Source organism: Brachycentrus maculatus, unplaced genomic scaffold (assembly GCF_059751285.1).
Source record: "Brachycentrus maculatus isolate JH-2025_06_01 unplaced genomic scaffold, ASM5975128v1 h1tg000222l, whole genome shotgun sequence".
NCBI classification, from domain to species: domain Eukaryota; kingdom Metazoa; phylum Arthropoda; class Insecta; order Trichoptera; family Brachycentridae; genus Brachycentrus; species Brachycentrus maculatus.
The window spans coordinates 315631-339900 of record NW_028280973.1 but is presented as its reverse complement, the minus strand read 5'-3'; the positions used below and the strand labels follow the sequence as shown (position 1 = coordinate 339900).

Sequence of the window (24270 nt, the reverse complement as noted above, 5' to 3'; positions counted from 1 at the left end):
GTCATTATTCTTCTACCGAGGTTCTGTGCTCCTGGCTATGAGTTCACCTCTGACCTTTTTTTTATTGTCCTTTCTCGACCTTTTTCCAAATTACCCTCAAGTGAGGATCACTTTTAACTACTTTGTTTGAGAGTGGTTGTGTTTTCAATTTAATACAGTTTCTATTCATTTACTTTTCGAGTGAAATGGATTTCGATAATTCTTAGGAACAAAAAATATGTGTGCATACTGCGCAATATACTAGAATGAGAAAAGGCTTATTATCAATACTTTCCCGTTTTAATTCCTAACTTTTTTTAGGAATCAGGCACTTATTAATAAATAAACTAATATTAAATTAATTAAAAAAAACCTAATTTGGCAAACACATTGAAGGACACATGCCAATAATTTGATTTCTTCAATAATATAATTTTTTAAAACTATTCCATCAACTTCAAAAGTAAATATTTCGGGTTTTATGTATCCCCCATTATTTTAATCAAGATTCCCCTATTATAAAAAAGATATAATAATGTAAGCATAACTATTCGTTCATGATACAGTATCTAACCGGTTTGACAAATTCGTTCCGGACTCCCAAAACAGGGTGACAAGAATTGCGCTTAAAATAATTTTATACCAAAAAGTATTTTATATGAAAAATCTGACAATTTATGACAACCTTATTTTTACAAAGTATCTAACTTATCGTACATTCTCTTTTAGACTATAATAACATGAAAACATTTGAAAATAATTTGAATATTGAAAACGATTACTCTAAGTATGTTGATAATGACGAAATAAGGTAGCTTGTCAAAAATAAACCAGGGTTTTATCTAAAATAAGTAAAAATACAATATAATTAAATTACACCAAAATAGAAAACATCTTATTCAAAACCTTATGCGCGCCAAATGGTCCATAGGGAACTACCTCGAATCGATACTGTTATCTTCATCGTTAATTACATATAGGCAAAGAGATTGATTCAGGGCTTCAGAATGATTTTAATTGAAATTTGAAAAAATTGGCATAATCACATATATATATTTTTTGACCCCCTGGGAATAAAACCCGGGACATCCAGTACGGTAACTAAACACTTAATTATACTTTTGAAAAAAAGTAGGAATTCCATTTTTGGTAAATGGACCAAGCAGCTTTGTACTATAAACACTATGAATTTTTTGAAGCTAGTTAGAATGTGTAACGATTTTTACACCCGCCCTGTTGAATAAGTCAACCCCTAATATAAAACTTCTACCTAATGTGGACTCTAACAAAAGATAAGTACAGAAAATCATAAAAACAATTTTCTCCGCATGACCAGCCCACAATACTAAATACCGAGCTACTAATACAACTGCCACGTGTCTCTTTACTGCATACACGATCCACGATACAGCGTCACTAATCTGCATGCTATTGGGAAATAAAGAAGATGAGAAAACTTAAGAGTAACTTCAAACTATGAACCCAAATCAAGAAGCTAACTACTGACGTCAAAATTTAATTTACTGAATTTAATATTTTTTCTAACTTTTTATACGACAGGTTTGTACATTGGTTGTGTTACTACGATTATATTGTAAATCTTGAAACCAACCAAAAACTCACTTGTTTGAGTGGTCAAGTTTTGTACGTTTTATTGCTTGAATTAGCGGATATATGTTCAATTAAACGCATGAATACATAGACTAAGAAATGTCATGTTTTGACAGTCAAAATAATTACACAACTACTTAATAAGAAGGCATAAGTAGGATTAAATACCAAAAAGGAGGAGATGAAATAATATAAAACATAGTTGGTAATACTGTTTAAACATGTTCAAATAATGAAAAAAGTTGTTACAATTTTTTTAAATTCTGTTCAGTCGATACTTATCGCTATTAGAATTTGTTCTTATATTTTGTTAATCAGAAAAGATAAAATATTTAAAATGTCTAGTGTTTTGTTATATTTGGTATAATTATAAATGTAATTAATGTTAATACTAGTATTTATGTATTTCACCAAATACAAACCAAAAATCTAGATATTATGCAGTTTTTGTCTCCCTTGTATTTTTTTCATTAAATGAGAGATAACGCTCACTTCTTTCAAGAACGTCATAAATCAAAACACTTGATTTTTCAGGAAAACGTTTTTAAAGTTTCAAAATATAATACAATGTATTAAAAATAAATATCAAGCCACTTATTGAACTTTTTACTGTGCAACAGATCTTTTCAGGTAAAACCTGAAGGTTTTTTCTCCATTTGAAAAATATTAAGTATATTTAAAAAAATAATTAAACAATACCTTTTCTTCAAAATGCAAAAACAACACTTTCTGCCCTGTAGCGGGTAAATATTAAGTTAAAAATATGCCTCTTTTGCTGAGATGTAGTACATTTTCTGGGCATTCCGAAAACATGCACAACTGAAAATTGACGATTTTTGATTTATGACGTTCTTGAAAGGAGTGAGCGATATGTGTTATTATGTTTAGGTTAGTGATCTTAGAATAATGGCGCGAATTTCATTTGAACGTAGAAACAAGAGAAAACTGAAAAAGACATGACATATTCAGCGTCGATCAGGAAAGTTGACTTTTATTGCATTTGCTTTATTATTTAAGAATTAGATGCATTGCTTTGTTAACCAACACCTAACTCTTTCAAAATCAACAGTCTAGTTTCGTAATATTTTTAAACAATAATGCTCTCTTTATAATGTAGAATAAATAATCATCGTTTGGCTCGCTTTCAAAAATCAAGAACAATGTTGAGTAAAATTTAGGAAGGGGCTGATTCGGGGGTAGATTGTAGGCAGTTAGATAATGTAAGTCTCCCCCAAACGCGGCTCATTTGAGTGATCGCTTTAATAGGGGTGATGTGTATATCAGTTGCTGATAAAATTGTCGCCTGCGTCAATATCACGCGTACTACATAAATGTACCAATATTTGATTATTTTTTTCAATGATTAAATTATAAAGTTTTATTTTATTTTACAACTTTTGGCAGAGGAAAAAACTACAATAAACAAAATCAATATACAATATCACAACAACAAAAAAACTACCTACTCTAGGTCTTAAACCCGGGATTCTCTAGTCAAATTTATTCACAATATTTTGAGCGTTTCAATAAATGTTCGCAAATCATAGAGTTATCCCAACATAGAAGATTTTTATATCAACAGATTTAATATTATTTTTTGACATCTCATCAAAGATGAAGAAGAATATGGAAGTCTGGGCGTTTACGGGGCTGACGACCGTCATAGGCTGGTTTAAGTGAGCACTTTACACACGTGTAACATTCACCAATTCTATTTGATGAGATGTCAAAAAATAATATGAAAATGGCTCCTGTAATTGGAGATAATCCAGATTTTGTGAACAAGTATTTGGACACACTCAAAATGTTGTAAACAGTTTTAATTATTATCTCAATATAGATGAAGCAGGTTATTGTTATGGCAACGTAGAAATCTAGGTGTTTGCAGGACTAACGACCTACAGTAGGCTACCATAGATGTAGCTATAGCTATAGATGTACCATAGATGAAGTTTATAACGAATCTTGATGTGTGACCTTCACTTGCAATGTAATATAACATTTCACAATTTCAGTAATATGTTTGACAGTCATCCATAGAATGATGAATGTTACACAGTGTACAAATTGATCACTTAAACCAATCAATGATACATCATAAGACTTGTTAACGCTTAGACTTTTGTATTTCTAACTTAAAACATTTTCTCCGACAATTTAGTGTAGTAAAAATGCATTCTTTACATTTTAATACGTAGTTTATATAAAAACACCAGTTTTCTAAAACAATATTTGAACAATGTATTTTTCTGTCGTGAAAATCACGATCTTGTTCTGGTTTATTATATAAAACAATACTCATTGAGTAAACAGCGAGCAAGCCTTGATATAGCGTACTAGAGATAACGTCACAGCACTGTCGTGTTCACCTATTCAAACACATTATATATGACGTAAATGTGATATGTATAACTATTAGAAAATTTGTGGATTACTAGATTACTATTCTACCATTATTAATGATCAAGGTAACACTGTGTCCATCCGATGCAGTGCCTTTTGCACCATCTGAATATAAATTTGTAATTTATATATTTTTTAATGTTCAAGTACTATCTACCCTCTGATTGCAAACAGCTATATACATATGCTATCAAACGTTTTTATCAATATTTTTAGTATTTTCATTATTTGGGTTAACAACAGCAACATATGTAAAACGAAACATTAAAATATATATGTACATTAAACAAGCCAATTATAACTAACCACAGAAACATAAAGATTAATACAAAATATTTCGTGTAGATCTAGCAAATAAACACGAATTTATGAGAGAAAATTTGTGTAAGAGGGTGTGTGTGTATGTGATGTTGATTCCAGTAGGAACATACATACAATGCAGAGAAGAATAGTTTTTAAAGATCCTGAGATCCTCTCAATATGCTCACCATTCGACTTTTCTATACAGATTTTCCGCAATTAAAAATGTCAACTTGGCTAAAACATGAGTTGTACTCACTAACCATACGAACATAGGTGAACTCCGCGCGTAATTAGTTCGAAGGACAGGTAATCTGAATAATATCACTAGTCTGTTTTTGGTTGGTTGGAAGATTTTGTTTTTTTTAGCAATAATCCCGCCAATGTACTTATTTTTTTTCTGTGCATAAAGTTTAAATAAATGAATGAATTAAAAAATAAATATGGATAGGGGTCGAAAAATAATTTATTATGAAATCAATAAGATAATGTACAGAGCATTCATTTTATTTTTTCGGTTAATCGAATGAATTAACGGACGATATTTCAACGTATCGATGTTCCTGATACCAATGTTTCGTCCCTACTCTCACATTTGTCTCTTTACCCTTACGTCACGGTTAATCTAGGATCGCGCGGGGGTACGATAAGGACGTGGAGGATATAGTGAAGGTGTCCCGAACACTCCTGTCAACCACTTATTAGGATATTTATCTCCTGTTCTACCTTTATCCCGTCATCTCCACACAAGGATGCCAGGAGCGCATGAAATATGCCCACAGATTATCGGTCAACTGGAACTAATAATGTAACTTCCCGTCACGCAAAGAACCCCAAAAAATAAGAATTAAGGACATTTTTAAATGTCTGTATTATTATTTTATTTTTACAAAAATGTTGATAATATTAGTATGTAACTACTCACGAGATTTTCCTGTCTACCGGTTTCGTTACGTACCCGTCTCTTCGTCAGGACAATCACTATTACAGCATACAAACAATACCACCCTTCACCACCATAGCACCATTTATTTACACACTTAAAACTACACAAAAGATTTTTGGTAGACCCGAAGACCAACATGCACTAAAGTTTTCACCACAGACATGCGTTATGAGCCGAGGTTAAACATGCACTAAACGGGTAGACGTAAAAATCTCGGTGAGTGGTTATATACTAATATTTTTAACATTTTTGTAAAAAAATAAATAAGTAAAAATGACTATCCACAAAGTAAATGCTTTAAATATTAATAATATTGAGAATAAATTGGTGTCTAAATTGGTTCATATATATAGAACTTCCAAGAATTTGAGTAGTGTGGTTGTCAATATGGGTAGAATTGGTGAATTTTACACGTGTGTAAAGTGATCACTTAAACCAGCCTATGACGGTCGTCAGCCCCGTAAATGCCCAGACTTCCATATTCTTCTTCATCTTTGATGAGATGTTAAAAAATAGTATTAAGAATATGTCTGTATTGTGCTATTTATTTTATATTTCTTTATTTAATATTCATTTGGAAAATACAACAATAAAAACTCATCCAAATGCACATAAATATTGGTAAGTATTCCATTCTGCTATAAAAATATCAAGTTTCTCAAATAACAGGAAGCAATTAACAAAAATTAGTTTAATGTTGAAATAAAATAATTGGAAACGATATTTCAGTTTTTTTTAAATTAAGATGAATAGAAAGATTTAAAACAAATCAGTTAAGTATATACAAAAATATAAAATTTCCAAACAATACACAGAAACACTACCATTATTTTAAACAAAGATTTTCCTATCACTACGATAATTTTTAAGGGGAACTCGCAAACTTGAAATTCATAACGCAAACGGCTGCACTAGAGGTCGGACGAGTTTTCGCGGGGATTTTTTTATTAATAATATTGGAATTTGACTTTTTTTACAATAAATGAATTTCAATACAAAAACATATTTGAGAAAACCAAAGTGGGTTTACAGAAAATCATGTTGCGATTTATCGTTTATTGGGCCTTAAACCAATCAAAAATATTACCGGTTAGTCCCAAAGCGCCTTATTAATAATGGAATATTTTGTAAGAAATGTTATGAAGAAGTAGAATGGAATAGGGTTTAACTCACTTGTATCCGTACTCCAGGTTGTCCCCGCAGCCGCCCCACAGCCAGTCCCGGTGCAGGTCGCGGGGCCGCAGGGCGCGGGAGCAGCCGCACGACGACAGGCGCCCGTCGCGACACGCGCGCGACACGGCCAGCGCCGCGCCCGCCGCCAGCAGCGCGTGCGTGAAGGCGCTCTCCCTGCTACCTGCAGACACACCATCAAACATTCACTGTGTTACTATAGTCTGACACGCTCAGGACACGGCCAGTGCGGCGTGAAGGCGCTCTCCCTGCTACCTGGAGACATAACATCGACCATTCACTATGTTACTATAGTCTGACACACTCAGGACACGGCCAGCGCGGCGTGAAGGCCCTCTCCCTGCTACCTGCAGATACACCATCAACCATTCACCATGTTACTATAGTCTGACACGCTCAGGACACGGCCAGCGTGGCGTGAAGGCGCTCTCCCTGCTATCTGCAGATACACCATCAACCATTCACCATGTTACTATAGTCTGACACACTCAGCACACGGCCAGCGCGGCGTGAAGGCGCTCTCCCTGCTACCTGCAGATACACCATCAACCATTCACCATGTTACTATAGTGTGACACGCTCAGGACACGGCCAGCGCGGCGTGAAGGCGCTCTCCCTGCTACCTGCAGATACACCATCAACCATTCACCATGTTACTATAGTCTGACACGCTCAGGACACGGCCAGCGCGGCGTGAAGGCGCTCTCCCTGCTATCTGCAGATACACCATCAACCATTCACCATGTTACTATAGTCTGACACACTCAGGACACGGCCAGCGCGGCGTGAAGGCGCTTTCCCTGCTATCTGCAGATACACCATCAACCATTCACCATGTTACTATAGTCTGACACGCTCAGGACACGGCCAGCGCGGCGTGAAGGCGCTCTCCCTGCTACCTGCAGATACACCATCAACCATTCACCATGTTACTATAGTCTGACACGCTCAGGACACGGCCAGCGCGGCGTGAAGGCGCTCTCCATCCTACTTGGAGATATACCATCAACCATTCACTACGTCATCCATTACATATTATCTACCGAGTTGGAAAGCCACTGACCTATCTTGGCAAGCGGACCGAAGACGCTGGTGTCATTGTGCGAGGGAGGAGGATTGATGGACAGTTAGGATTCTAATGATAGATAGTAATGCTACTTATGCTAATTATTAGCTAGTGTGAGGAGTCGGAGGGCCACCGACCTATCTTGGCGAGCGGGCCGAAGACGCTGGTGTCGTTGTGCGTGGTGCAGTTCCAGCGGCGGTCGCGGAACTGGTGCGCGCACTCGCGCAGCGCGTCGCGCGCGCCCAGCGCCACGGCCGGCATGTGGTCCCCGTACAGCGCGCACAGGCGCGCCTGCCCCGGCGTCAGGTGGTCGCCCGCCGCGGCGCACTTGGCGCCCGGCTCCGCGTCCGCGGCCGCCTCTGGCGCGCTCCACAACTCGAAGCCGTGGTGACCCATGTAACTGGAAAATAGAAATAAAGCATTTAAGATTACGATGTTTTTTTTATTCTTTATTAGTTGTCTTATAAAAATTTTATTTGCCTATTGTGTACAATTATTGTGTATTTATCCACCTCCGTAGCGCAGTGGTCAGCGCGTTTGGCTACCGTGCTGGAGGTCCCGGGTTCGATTCCCAGGGGGATCAAAATAAATATGGCCGATTTTCACTCTTATATTTATTTAATATCACCCTGGACTGGTGCAAGAAGCGCAGGGCTGATCACCTTGCCTTCATGCAATTAACGATCAAGATAACACTGCGTCGCTACGATGCAGTGCCCCGTGCACCATTGGGTGCAGATAAGGGTTAGAATTGTGTACAAGGATTTCTTATTATAATCTGTTGATGTAAATCTGATTCTTAAAATCTATACGGTGTTTGAAAATGATGCTTAATGCATCGAAACACGTGCCACAATAGATTTTTAGAAATAGTGGTATTTACTAAATAAAACTTAAATTAAAAAATAAACCATTATTTTTTACAAAACATTTTGATGAGCTGAGTATTCGATAGTTTTCGGGTTTATCTTTTTAATGTCATAAGTTAAGAATGCCAGAATTAGAAATGAATATATAGCTGTCAATACGAACAGTACACTTTTTTTTAAAGGAATAACATTTCAAAAATTATTTAGTAAATAATCTTAATGACAAATTAAGTACTTAAAAATATGGTGGATGGTGGATTTATAAAAAAAACATTAGTTTCAAAATAAATTATTTATTCATCTTTTTATGCTTTCGTTATTAACGACAATAAATAAAATTAAATTATAAAACTTTAATAAGGTTATGTATAACATAATACAAATGATAAAATGGGCTAATGTAGCTAAAATAATGCAATAAATCAAGCATTTTAATGCACATTTCATATTTAGAATGAGCAAGAAATATATTTTTAGTAAGAAACATTATTGCTCTTACACATAATGTATTTAGAATTATAAAATAATATTTTTTGACTGCTTTGTTCAAATTTTCGTGCATATAGAAGGAGAGAAACCTTTACTCAAAAATTTGTCTTCTGGCCTTCTTATCTGCGTACTGCTGAAGTGAAACGGGACGATGGTTTACGTCTCTAAATCCGAATAAAATCACAAATATGCACGTCCGTAAATTTCAAGAATAAAGTTGTATCCATAATTCCTCTGCGACTTGAAATGAATCGTCACGTTCTTGTATCCAATGCCTCCCCTTCGAAGGGTAGCATACCCTCCATTGCCTTTGATATCCTGGTCCGTCGCCTTGATAGCCGTGATGGTGTAGACGCTAGACGACTTGTTGGAGGGAAACTGGATGTCTTCGCTGACGACCCTCATGAACCCCGAAGATCTCCTCACTAATTGTCTCAGAAGCAGTAGATCCACACCAGGGTACGGGTATCCAAGCACCAAATTGTGAGAATTGTTGGAATAAACATTGACGTTTCCCCCATATACAGCCGGAGGGTATACTTGGTTGAAGGAATCCACCGAAGATAGCTGGCAGAAAGTAAACAACGCCAGCACCGACGAAAGAACCAACTTGCGTCCAGTCAAACCCATGGCTAATCAAATTATGTCTTTACAGTTGAGTTTTTTTATCAATGCACTTTAAAAGTATATTAAGAACTGAATAAAATCTCATAAGAGCAATTGCAATTTATAGGCTTCTGAAAAATACCTTGTTCATGGGTGTTGTTTGTTTTACATTGATAAGAAGTGGAAGTTTGCTCATGACTCTGTTTTCTGTATGACGTAGCTAGTTAGTATACATTTAACTTTGATATCGGTATCATCACTACACTTAAGTATAAGAAAACATAAAAGAAAACAAATTTATATATTTTTTATTTGCTTACCCTATTTACGTTGACGTAAATAGGGTAAGCAAATAAATACTACTTGAGTGGTATTTATTAATAAAGCTATTTTTCTAAATCATTTGATTAGTCAGTCGGAAAAGTTCTGTTGCATTAATTTCACCCATAATATTCGATTATATTTATTTAAATTACTAGTTATATATTTGCATTGAATTTGATGAACTATTTTTGTAAGCATAAAGATTTTTAGTATCTCTTTCAAAGAATACGAACAAGTTTCCACATTATACTAAATTAACTAAATCAAACCGAACCAAAAAAAGGTTATGTCAAGAGTCTACATAACTGAAAAGCATCCATGACTAGATATATAGAAATTAAGGAGGTTTACAGTTTATTTTAGGACATTTCATCATCTCAGCTTGCCTCGAGAAGAAATGTCATGACGGTTATGGTATTAGTACTATTATTCAATGTTGACATTGGAATCCATTTAAAATAAGGAACCTGAATACAAGTTGTCGACTGACATCGTATTCGTTACAAAAACTACAGTGTAGTTTAAAGTATCCTTATTTAGCTGTTTTATATTTCATACAAAATAAGCAATACAATGAAGAAGAATTGACAAATAACATCTTTCTCGACAAATAACGTCTATGGATTTTGAACACAATATTCATTAATAATGCAAAACGATGGTTGTGTCGTTAAAAGAGGTAATTATCGAATTGAAACCACGTATTCCATTTTATATCAATCCTGAAAATAAACCATATGTTAATATATTATTAGATTAAAACCAATATTTTTAGCTTTCCACTTTTTTTATTTGACCAGCGACCGGGTTTCGTCGTTACCGACATCATCAGATGTCGGTAACGACGAAACCCGGTCGCTGGTCAAATAAAAATAAAGTGGAAAAGCTAAAAATATTGGTTTTAATCTAATAATATATTAAAAATGCAATTCCATCACGAAGTGTCAGTGGATAATATAAATCTATTAAACTATATGTTATATAGTAGAATTCGAAAATTCGTTGAATTTAAGAAAGGGAATACAAAATGATATTTTATCCACTGTTCCACTATTCAACACACTGACTTCATTTCACACAATATTTACACGCAAAATTTATACAAATTGTTAGTTCAGTGAAATTATTTACGGCTACCTGCACCGCGGTTATTGTTTTCAACGCAAATATTTGTTTTTCTGGAAAATTCTACGAAATTGCTTCGTTCATTTTCTAGATCGAAGCCTTAAGGAAATATTAAGATGTTTCTATTGTATATTTGCTGTATAGATAAAATTATGTGCACATAATAATTCTAACAAGTAAAACATTAATTCAACGCGGCCGAGCGATGAATCACATCCGAGTTTCACAAGTCATCTACTACTTAACTTCGATGAGATAAGATCGCAACTTTAGTGTTGTAGTAAAACTATCGCTTCATGTATCATAAAATTTGTCGATGCGTTCATACGTAGATCGCACATAGATAGCGCTCGACCGCTACCGACATGACATAAGGTATCGAGAAGACTTGCAAGCTATCACAGATGAAACGTCAGCGATAACACAGCAGAAATAACAAGCAACAAAAAGATGTTGTGGAAGATGTCAGAAAACGTTATTTCTAAATGTCAAGCAGTACAAAGTTCTCAATCGCGTAGGGATGTTACGTATACCCACATTGGCATCTGAGAAATATCAGTAAGTTACATTCGCATGTTCTCTATTTTCTACTCTTTTTTTGTTGATACTTGCGTGTTTAAATGACAATCATCAAGCAATAAAAATACATGAGTGTTTTATTTTTAATATTTCCATTGTAAAATTACCATAACTCTGTGTTATCAAGGAAGCCAAGTAATGCAAGGATGCCCGAAGCCTCTAGTTAAAAACCTTGTATTATTTATTGAGTTGGCGTTTAATTTGTAGAACTCCATTTTAAAATATGTATCAATATTAAATTCAAACACAGATTTTTTGAGTCAATAAAGTTGTATGTTATTAATAAACACAATAAAAATTATTATTGTGACGAGTGTTTCGCCTAGTTATGGCATTTTCAAACGAATGTTTTTATGTTTTATTGTTCTATTATTGTTTTATTGTCAACGTTTATTGTTCTAACTCTCCAATAACGTCTTAAAATTGCGATTCTACATTCACACGCAAATTGAAATATTTCCTCATTCGTACCGTCCCTATATTTACCTGTTAGACTCGTGCCTCAACCATCGCGATAGTCTTTAATTAACAACTCGGTGTGTAGGTCAATTACAGAAGGAACTTAAGAAGGCATTTGTGTTTAGTTTACCTGTACATTGTAGTCTGAAATCTCGCGCTTTTCTGTTACAACACTTTTGTCTGTACTTACAATCAGCTCCAAGTGTTTTTCATTGCTTTAATGAGAACAAACTGCGAATCTCAACACGAAGGCTCCTGCTCTTAAAATGTACTTAGATTTAACCCTCTGGCTCGAGACTAACAAGTTTATTAAGATATTTAATCCTTTATGTGTGTTGCTGTTATTGAAGAAAATTTCAAATCAATACTGTAATACAATAAAAAACACGAACGACTTCTTTATTTTGGTCCAGTTTAGAAACAAACTTTGACAATTGAAAAATCGTTTTATAACTTTTTACTGGTTTATTTCAATGTTAAATAATAAATAGTAAATTTCGATAATTTCTGTAACGCCATTTTCGTAAAATACTACCTCCTAGGCGCTTCACTGTGATAGGATTGGGGGAAAGGAGATAATGGAAATGATTTAGAAAATAAATCCCTTTTTCGTTTTTTCTAAAGATCATGAGAGAGGTGTAGAGTTCTATTCTCTATGTCTACCCATATGGGGAAGCGATGCGATAGTTAGTTAGTTGTAAAGGTTTTGATAGTAGCATGTGATTTTTATCGGATATAATTTATCAATATATATATATCAATAAAAGAACTAACTGAAAATACAACGCGATATTTATTAGATCTTCAACTAGGTGAGAGGGTTATACGAGTATTACACTTCTAGATAAATTTTGCACATTAAAAATAACCTTAATTTACTCAATTTTTTTAAAAACATTTTTGAAGCAACAACACATATCGCTCACTCCTTTCAAGAACGTCATAAATCAAAAAAAACTTGATTTTTCAGGAGAACGTTTTTAAAGTTTCAAAATATAACACAATGTATTAAAAATAAATATCAAACCACTTATTGAACTTTTTACTGTGCAACAGATCTTTTTAAGTAAAACCTGAAGATTTTTTCACCATTTGAAAAATATTTAGTTTATTTAAAAAAATAATTATACAACACCTTTTCTTAAAAATGCAAAAGCAACATTTTCTGCCCTGTAGCGGGTAAATATTTAGTTAAAAATATGCCTCTTTTGCTGGGATATAGTTCATTTTCTGGGCATTCCGAAAACATGCACAACTGAAAATTTACGAATTTCGATTTATGACGTTCTTGAAAGGAGTGAGTGATATGGCAATTTCAAACTTATGGTGGTCTTATTAATGCACGAATATAAATTCATTCTTAAAGCAACGGAAATAATTCGTCTTCATTAACCGTTGAAAACAAAGATAACGGATTATTTCGTGGCATTTTAATAGGTTTTTTAAGTAAAAATAAATTATAAAAGTTGTAAAGAGTGACAGAATTGATTTGATGCGTATTTTAAAAGTTAACCAAAATCCCAACATATCATTTAAGTACTAAGGTACGCGGGGAGGATGGAACGTCAAACTATTCTTTCTATCAATATATTCTTGGCTTCCTTCACATCCGTGTACGTCGATAGTTAAGAGTCTTGGCCTGTTCATTTTTTAAGAATTTGGTATGCGTAATCGAGTGTTATTTTATTGTACCTCTAACTACTGGTATGATATAACTAATCTCATCTCATGGTAGTTAATATGTTACCTGAAATTAACATCAGAAACGAAAGATTATATTCTGAACTTCATGTAAATATTTTTCGAAAAACACTATACAGCACCAATACAAACCAGTGCCCTATACACCATTGAGTGAGAAAAAGCACATTAAACCTTTTTTATGATCAACAAATGTAGAATAAAATATTTAAATAAAAAATGTATTATGGAGATGACATAGGTCATAAGTATAATAATATTTTTTTATCACATAAAGTATGTTTATTTCGTTTTCAGCAATGGGTAAAATGGCGAGTGTTTACAGTGCACTAAGTGATTACTCAAACGAGCCAATGTCAGGTCAGTCCTGTTTATATTCAGACCTTCATATTCCCATATCTTTTTCGAGATATCAATAAAAATCTTGATAATAACAAGTGTTAAAAAATATTGGAGGTGATTTAGCGTTTTAGCACTTAGCACATCCTTCGCAGCGCAGAGTTGTCCAACCTTTTCAAGGTCGATACTCCAAACTCCGAAGGAATTCATCCAACTCATCTTTGGGCAGGGGTACTCAACCGGCGATACGAGTTTTAAATTGTGATATCGATTTGTATTTCCTGTATGTATAGCTAAGGTTATTCGTTGTCGTTGTGTTTTGTTTTAAAAAAGTAACTGTCTTTGCAGAGGTAATTTATCAATATGAAGAAAATAATAATAATTAAAAGAATGCTAAGCGATATTTCAATTTAATAATAAATATTTATTTAAATTTTAAAGCCATTGTTGAATATATTTTAAAATTTAACCAATTAATATATTTACCATTGGCAAACCGTTGTTTGATAGATGTTCGAATGATGATATAAGGAAGGAATGCAAGGCTGAGAAACCATTATCGACAAAATTAAGAATGGCGTGTTGAGTTGATTTGAGCATGTTAATCGCATGAGTGAAGAAAGTGTATTTAGACAAATTTATGAGACGAATATGGTTGGTAGTAGAAGCAGATGAAGACCAAGGGAAATTTGGCATAATTAAGTATTTCAAATTCTTGAAAGGGGTCAGGTCAGGAGTCTGAATAATCGTTGTTTATAAGAATATGTATGAATGTGAGTGTGCGAAGTTTGTGTGAAAAGACAGATTGGTGTGGCGTTTTATTATCTCTGCCTACCCCTGTTGGAAGGCGAATTAATGGTTAGTTAGATAGTTTTTCGTTATTTTATTATTTATTGGACAATTTATATCGTGTCGTTTTCGTGAGATATAACCTTAAGTGCGCTTTTTTATTAAATTTCTTAGATTTTTTAAAATACGGAAATTTGAAAACCCCTAGTGAAGTCGTTGTAACGACTTCTCGTTCTTTTTTTTAAATCAATTACCCATCAATAATAATAATAAAATTGGATAACTTATATAGCGCCATTTTCGTAAAAAAATACCTCAAGGGCGCTTCACGGTGAATGAATTGGGGAAAACATTATGGTGGAAATGATTTAGAAACCAAATGTGTTTTTAGTCTTTTTCTAAAGATCATCTCACTCTCACTATTTCTAACCATTGGTGGAAGAGCATTCCACGCCGTCGATCCTGCAACAGCAAAGGCACGCTCGCCAAATTTAGTGCGTTGCTTGCGAGCTGGTAAGATAACTTTGCCCATTGCAGATGTTGTAGCCGATCGAAGCGTGAGACGTCTATCAACCAATTCATCTGGAATACACAGCTCCTTAAGATACTCTGGAGCCATATTGTGTATTGATTTATACATGAGTAGGCAGAGTTTATACTCAACCCTTTCTGGAAAGCGTAACCAGTGGAGTTTGTGAAGTAGTGGGGTGATGTGACTGAATTTAGAAATTCCAAAAATTAGTCTCGCTGCTGCGTTTAACACTGATTGCAGTCGAGTCATTTTATTGTTTGGTAGACCCGTGTATATACCGTTACAATAATCTACTCTCGATATTACAAACGCATTTATTAATTGACGGGCAGCATCAACTGGCAGATTCTTGCGAATGCTTTTAATTTGCCTTAGCTGATAAAAACATGTACTTGTTGTTTTGCTAATTTGAGTCTCAAGGGAGAGATCAGAATCTAAGAACACGCCGAGCAGTTTGACGGCCGGTGTAGTGGTACTCTTTGGATTGAGTGGTGTCGTGTTATCAATCAAATTCTGTCGTTTAGGTGTGGCTATCCAGAGATGTTCCGTTTTGGACGGGTTTAACGTCAGTCTGTTTTCAGCCATCCATTCTCCTATTCTCTCAATGCACTTATTAATAGAGTCAACAAGTTTATATTTTTCCTCCGGCCTACAATAAAAATAAATTTGAGTGTCATCCGCATAGCAGTGAGACCACAATCCGTGTGACTTTATAATATTTTCTATGTCTTTCGTATATAGAAGGTATAGAAGAGGACCTAGGACTGATCCCTGGGGTACACCAGTAGAGACGGAATGATAAGGGGATTTAACTTTTTGAAAAATGACTGAATATTCACGTTCTCGAAGGTATGAGCAAAACCATGCAAGTGCTTTATCACAGATGCCGTATGTCTTCCTCAAGCGTTCCAGCAGAATATTGTGATCAACCGTGTCGAAAGCAGCACTCATATCCAAAAAGGAAACCAAAACAAGGTCACCAGCATCCACAGCAGTTATTATATCAGACAGTACTCTCACTACGCCTGTCTCTGTAGAGTGGTATCGCCTGTATGCCGATTGCCTCTCTGAAAACAACTTGCTATTTTCAACATACGTTGTCAGTCTATGGGCAACAATTTTCTCTATTATTTTTGATATGACAGGAAGGTTGGAAATTGGGCGGTAGCTTGAAAGGTCCTCGGAGTCCATCTGAGAATTTTTTATTAGTGGTGTAACGTTTGCCTTTTTCATGGCCCTTGGAACAATGCTTTTCTCCAGAGACATGTTTATAAGATCTCTTATAAATGGAGCAATCTCGTTAACACATTCTTTCAAAAGCCATGTCGGTAGTGGGTCCAGTAAACACTGTTTATTGGGCAAAGCATTAATAAGTTTTGTTACCTCACTTATATTTGTGGACTCGAAAATTTTCAGATACTGCAAGGCATTACAGGAAATTGTTGGATTTTTAACCAATGATGTTGCTTTCCGAATATTTTCGATTTTATTTTTGAAAAAAATAGCGAATTCGGAAGCAGTGGCTTGTGTGTTGATTTTAAGTTCACAATCTCCGCGGACAGATTGCAGACTTTGCCACAGGAGTTTCGGAGACGACCTATGTTCTCTAATTCTCGAACACCAATATGCAGATTGTTTTGATTGAATCAAAAATCTATTAGTGGTTTGTGCTTCGAGCCACTTTAAGCGATCTGAAACTAATAGCGTCTTTCTATATTTACGCTCAAAACGCCGTAGTTTTTGTTTTCCATGTCGACATTCCTCGTCAAACCATGCATCTGATTTCCTTTTACGAACGGTTTTCGTGGTTAAAGGCGCATGTTTGTCTATCAAGCTGAAAAGTACACCATTGTACAAATCAGCCAGCTGGTCGACATTCTTGGAACTACGATCAGTATCCAGACCAATTAAGGAGTTGGAGATATCGGTCTTAAATTGATTAATATCTAGTTTCCTCCACGACCGTGATGTGAAGGATCTGTAGATAGGGGTGGGTTTGCCGATATTGATTTCGCCATGTACTAGTTTGTGATCTGACAGTCCGATGTCTGTTACATTGACTGCAATATGTTCATCACCGTCATATGTACAAGTACCTTAAGGACTAACTTAACAAATAACTTGTTATTATCATCACTAGTTTGAAATAAATTAATTTTTTAAAATTAATAATAAGTCAAATGTTGACCAGTCCTGACTGAGTTAATCACGAATAGGTTTTTTTACCTTTCGGGCAACCACTTTTTGTGTTCACCTCTCCTAAATTGGATCAACAGTTCAGTCATTTCAATGCTTACACTTTATACCAGCCTTATATTTATTGTATTAGATATAATATTTACGAGTTTACCAGATACACTGCAGACCCCAGCCACATCGGGTGGCTTGGTGGGTCTACGCGAAACAAAAATCATGTAATATTAAAACGTAAAAAAGATTGAAATTAATAATATAATATATCAATATTTTTATTTTTATCTCATTTAATTTGAGTGAAAATAACGCCTTCTTCAAATATTCTATTCCAATTTATACAATATGTACATATTAATTGATGTTTCTTTTTTTTATATATTATATGTTAAAATCAGACACTTATTTATAAAAGTCTACTCAATTGTATTTTATTGTTAAAAACACATAAAAATAAAAATTTTAACAATTGTTTCGCCTTGATATTGCATTTTAAAACTAATTTCATAAATTTGAAATTTAAAATAAAAATTCACTGACTTAAGTTTAAAAATGCCATAACAAGACGAAAAAAATTGTCACAAATTTTATTTTTATGTATTTTTAAAAAAAAATCTATTTAAAAACCTTTTTTAGAGAGTTTTTAGAAGAGTTTGATTTTAACATTTAATATATGTGTAAATTAAATTGGAGTTCTACAAATTAAACACCAAATCTATAAATTGATGTTTCAGTTACCAGGATTATTACGAGTAATCGCAAATAATAGACTTTACATACAAATAAAGCCCAAAAAGGGATTATACCGATTATCTTATTTAGTGAATTACTGTCACTTTTCGTTAAAGTCATCAAAATAAATCCAAAATAGATTTTAATGACTGATTTTTATATAAATTTCTTCTCAAATGCTTGAGTTATAAAATAAATATCTTTGTCTATTTTAGATAACCGACAACAATATTTAATTAACGGTATTATATACATGTTTGTTTTGCAGAAAAAAAGTTTTTTTAAATAAAAATACTGTTTTAAAAACATAATTGACAAATTATTTTTTTAGAGGCTTGTTACAAATTTTGATGTATTTTTTTTAATCCAATACTTTAATGATTTTAGATCCGAAAAAATATGACAAGTCGAGCCCTTGAGATAACATAAAAGGCTAACAACAAAGTGTCAACCTTTTCATTATTAAATAAATAAAACATATACCGTTACCACTAGAAACCGATAGCTTTAAGGTTTTATTGTCAAATTAGGACTTACCGTATTTGGTAGCTGGACTGAACGTTAAAAATAAGATTACAGAAATGTGTAGGTACATTCATACTTTGATATCTTAGCGCCATAAAATTGTAATAGGATTATATATCTAATCCTTGCTGAGCTAATGTTTTACGATGGAATTAAATTTTGAAATCAAAATATCGGAAGAATATTTATAGTCCAAACACAAACCAAATGTTAAAAATGTAATAAATTCAAACTTATCGAATTGAGGTCCTTTTTTTTTAGAATACAGAAGCTTTAAATCTTAATAAATAATTTTATTGCTTTTGTCGTAAAATAAACCACCAAATACGTAATAATATACTCTTTTACAACATGTTTATTTATATATATTTTTTGACATCTCATCAAAGATGAAGAAGAATATGGAAGTCTGGGCATTTACGGGGCTGACGACCGTCATCGGCTGGTTTAAGTGATTACTTTACAAACGTGTAAAATTCACCAATTCTACCCATTATTGACAACCACACCACTCAAATTCTTGGAAGTTCTATTTATATGAACCAATTTAGAAACCAATTTATTCTCAATATTATTAATATTTAAAGCATTTACTTTGTGGTTAGTCATTTTAACTTATTTATTTTTTTACATTCACCAATTCTACCCATTAATGGGTAGAATTGGTGAATGTTACACGTATGTAAAGTGATCACTTAAACCAGCCGATGACGGTCGTCAGCCCCGTAAATGCCCAGACTTCCATATTCTTCTTCATCTTTGATGAGATGTCAAAAAATAATATGAAAATAACTCCTGTAATTGGAGATAATCCAGATTTTGTAAACAAGTATTTGGACACACTCAAAATGTTGTATGTTTATTATTACTAATGTAGGTAATGTACAATTTAGTTATTTAAATAACAATAATGATTAAAGCATTAAAAGTGTATAAAAATAAAACAATGGTTATTTATTTATCAAACTTGTACAGGATATACCTGATATGCCTCAGAGGCGTGAATTCTATGCAGGCAGAAAAGCAGTGTCTACCCTGGATTACTCGCGTTTCATATAGAAACAAGACCAGTGCCTTCTTTGCCTTATTCTTACCCAACCCTACTGCCACCCTGATTAAAAACTCTGTGCACGCCACTGACCTGTATGTACATACATATAGGTCAATGGCAATAATGCTAAGACGCAATATCTTCCAACCAACCTAAATCATAGTTGTACTGGTCAAAGTTTGAACCTTATATGTAAAACTGTTTGAAATTCGAAGGCAAATAGTTCTTGTTTATATTTTTATTTATTTATTTAAACCCTTATCCGCACCCCAGTGGTGCATAGGGCACTGCTTCATATAAACGGAGTGTTATTTTGATCGTCTACACATGAAGGAAAAGTGATCAGCCCTCCGCTTCAGGTACCAGTCCAGGGTAATATTGAATAAATATTACAGTGAAAGAAACACTTATATTTATTTTACCCCCCCTTGGAATTGAACCCGGGACCTCTTGAACGGTAGCCGAGCGTGCTGACCATTACACAACGGAGGCTTGTTTATAAATACGTATAAATAAAATTTCAAAACTTAAATTATGATTATATTGATATAAGAATGATTTTTAAAAAATAATCACATGATATCTTAATGTAACTGTTCATTGATGAAAATGAGGTATACAAAAATAAAGGATCAGGTAAGAGGTTGAAGGGGAGAGATAGAGGAAACCAAGCAAACCAAAGAATGATACTATGGATAGTTGGGGTTCCAAGGATAAATACTAATGTTTTAGGCGTTACTTAAAAGTCATCTGTTATAGTGCATTTTTCACATGAAGATGTAATTTATTCCAGTCTTAGTGTTTAAATCCATAAATCATATTTGAAATATACAAAATATTACTAAAAATAAATCCCAATTATTGACCTATCAGCAAATGATGAAATGCCAAATTATTTTTGGATTTATCATCATACTATCAACTGCATACATAATGATGCGCAAATATTATACCTGTAAAGAAGAATATATTTTTTATTATTACATTCCATGACGTTTCACCTTATCGACTGTAGCCCATAAGTATATCGTGTTTAGTGATATGATAATGTTATATTATCTACTTATCTAAGTTATTCGCTGGGAGCCATGCATGATATAATAACATACAACATCATATATTTTATGTGTAATGAATCAATTCATCTTCGCATGCATATAAAGTTGCAAGATTTACTGTGCATTAGCCAAGAGCAAGGTTGCGTCAGTTTTATGCAGCAAATTCTTGAGAGTAAGAAATTTATGAAAAGAAATTATGGAAAATAGAAAACTCACAAAACGTGACTTCAAAGGTTGAAGAAGAAATTCGAGTGAAAGAATTGAGGAAACATGAATATGTATTCAATAATGAGTAGAAATATTAACGTTACAAAGTGTTTAAAGTGATCACATAAGACAGCCAATAGCAGGACGGAAGGCCATTTAAATCCCAAGGCTTCTATTTTCCCGTCGTATAAAAATATGATTCATTCGTATATCTTGATAAATAAAAAATATATATACTACAATATTATTTAGTCCGCCTCTGTAATGTAATGGTTAACGTGTTTAGCTACCGTGCTGGAGGTCCCGGGTTCGATTCCCAGGGGGGGGGTGAAAATAAATATTTGTGAATATACACTCTAATACTTATATAATGTTACCCTGGACGGTACCTGAGGCAAAGGAGTGATCACCTTGCCTTCGTGTAAGTAACGATCAAGATAACACTGCGTCAATATGATGCAGTGCCCTATGCACCATTGGGTGCGGATAATGGTTATGAGAAGAAAATATTAAAAAATAACAAAACATTATCGTAATATTTTCATCTGAAAAAAATTTAAAAATTGATTGTTTTTTCCAAAGCATAATAGAAACAGAAGTACGTATTACAACAATTGGTTCGAGTTCGTTATCAGAAGCGTTAGTTTATTAAATCATGCATATTAATAGTAGAACGCAAGTAGAATAAGAACGTAATAAGAATAATAAGATGAATTAGGGTCCATTACAGGACAGGTAGTGGGTTCTGTCATTAATTATTACCGACATGGTAAGTTGTAAGTACGGTAACCGGCCGTGATTGGCGGACACTCGGAGAGGCGGCCAATAATGATCAATGGCGCTGGGTAATGACGTAATTACCGGCCGGCCAATAAAATGATGATGCCCGTAACCGATAATCTGGCAACACTCGCGCTTCACGCTATGTTTATAGAGGTCGGCAACATTTAAAATTAAATAAAATTGACTGATTGATTGAATTGTATTATGAATAGTGAATTATATAACAAAAATCGAACGAAGAACCGATAGACGGTACGGACGAAGGCAAGTATATTACATAAAAAAATTATAAAAAATGTATGTACAGTAAAACCTCGATATAATGAACTTTTGATTGAACGGACAAAACATCTGTAAAAAAAATTAAAACGTCCTGTTGATATTATACAAACTTAAATTCAAGTGTCGTTGCTTGTAAACAATTTTTATGATAATCACATTTATTATTTTGTTTATGTTTTGTATTATTTGTTTTAAGTAGAGTGTTCGTATTATCAAAATATTAACGTATTTTTATATAACGGACCTTCAGCTTTATCGGACACCCCCTTACCCCAAATAGTCTGTTATATCGAAGATTTACTGTATTTTAATTTGTTTGATTAACTATAATCATTTATTTTGCTATCTACAAAAAAGGTAGAAACAACAGTTTTAAAAATCAATCTTTCAGTTTTTTAAATAATTATTAAAATAATACGACATAACTACTACTATGGGTCTTTATAATAATTACATACTTTCCTCTTCTATTAAATTTTGTTGTTTCATACATTGAACATCAAAATCAAATATTGAACCCATAGTTAATACCAACGAAGAACTACTAAAAATGGTCAAAATAATAAAGTGTGAAAGTTGGGTCTTCTGTATTGTGATATGGTAATATAACACTCCTGTTATCATTCACTATCTTTCACTTTGTGTAATACCACTTTAATGTGGTATTACACAAAGTGAACGATGAATCATAAGGAGAGTGTAATATTTAAATAATTTAAAATACAAAATAATACAAGGATTTACTAATATAGAGGCCGAAGGTTTTTAACCCCTGGTAAACGTGCGAACGCAATTTAGAGCTCTCGTCAATCGTTCTTTTTTATTAAATTATAGTGCAGATTAAAATAAGAGGCCAACTGAGATACTTCAAGTTTTCCGTTTTATTAATTTTTAATTACATGATAACTTTATATTTATTGGTTTACCTTTCACTCCATTTCGTCATTCCAATTATATTATAGGAATTTATTAATCGAAACAAGAAGCAGAACATCTGAAGTGATTAAATTACTATATCTACGAATTTTATTAATATATTTATTTATATTTTACTTTTCCTCTTTTACATTCATTTCTTTTCTGTCAGCCTTTATAATTTTAAAATGTAATCTGCTCTTAGTGACCATGGATATTGTATCCCTATCTTGGTGTTATCATAATAATAATAATAAAACCCTTATCCGCACCCCAATGGTGCATAGGGCACTGCTTCATATGAACACAGTGTTATCTTGATCGTTTACACACGAAGGAAAGGTGATCAGCCCTCCGCTTCAGGTACCAGTCCAGGGTAATATTGAATAAATATTACAGTGAAAAAATCACTTATATTTATTTGACCCCCCTGGGAATCGAACCCGGGACCTCCAGAACGGTAGCCGAGCGTGCTGACCATTACACTACAGAGGCGGACATGTTATCATAATCAATCAATTCCAAAAACCGCACATACAAAATTATTTCAAAATAATTCGCGTTTTGTCATCGCAATTATGATAAATTCTACTTATGCATTGAAATGAAAGATTTTTTTATTAGTATTTGTTTTTTCTTTAAGTTATAATATTGTAAATGTTTATAAAATTCATTAACATTCTCAACTGCTTCACTTGTAGTTACATACATTTCCACAGCCCTCAAACACTCTATCTATATTCTGGTTTTTCTTTCAATTCAAATTCATCATGTTTTCATTAATTTCTTATATTTTCTGGCATCTCATCAAACATCCTTTGTTCATTAAGCAATTTTCATAGTTTGTTTTTTCATGCACGCAGGCTTTTTTTTTAACTGTAGACGTAACGTCTCTATATATGTAGATTTTTTTTAACTATGGTGAAATTACTAGAATATAATTTACATTGTAAGGGTAATTATATTCCATGTAATTCTTTTTTTGAAAAAGGTACGCAGTTTAAAAAATTATCAATTGACATGACCGTCATACGTGGTATTTGAAGAAATGGCATTATAGGCTCACTATAAGTGCATTATAGGCTCATCACATATTGGTAATTTTACGATAAAGAATTTATTAACTTCATTAACAATACATATAATGTTCATCAAAGCCTTATTTAATTTCTTTTTCACCCATTTGCGCTGCTGAAATTGATTTACTTGAGAAGTC

General features: G+C 33.5%; 2 protein-coding genes across 2 annotated transcripts in view; both read right to left on the bottom strand.

The window, feature by feature from the left end:
- Positions 1-24270, bottom strand: part of LOC148306844 (protein Wnt-5b-like) — a 91256-nt gene that overhangs the window by 49475 nt on the left and 17511 nt on the right. Inside the window, exons 3-4 of the mRNA XM_088264306.1 lie at positions 7634-7896; positions 6413-6593 (exon numbers count right to left, since the gene is read on the bottom strand). Coding sequence (XP_088120432.1) covers positions 6413-6593; positions 7634-7896 — 444 coding nt within the window. The remainder of the gene's footprint in view (positions 1-6412; positions 6594-7633; positions 7897-24270) is intronic.
- Positions 8643-9532, bottom strand: LOC148306846 (putative salivary secreted peptide). Its single transcript, XM_088264277.1, has one exon. The coding sequence runs from the start codon at positions 9482-9484 to the stop codon at positions 9035-9037; it is 450 nt and encodes a 149-aa protein (XP_088120403.1). The 5' UTR covers positions 9485-9532; the 3' UTR covers positions 8643-9034.

Excerpts from the sequence above, each read along its gene's own strand:
- LOC148306846 (XM_088264277.1), bottom strand. The coding sequence starts at position 9,484 with ATGGGTTTGACTGGACGCAAGTTGGTTCTTTCGTCGGTGCTGGCGTTG.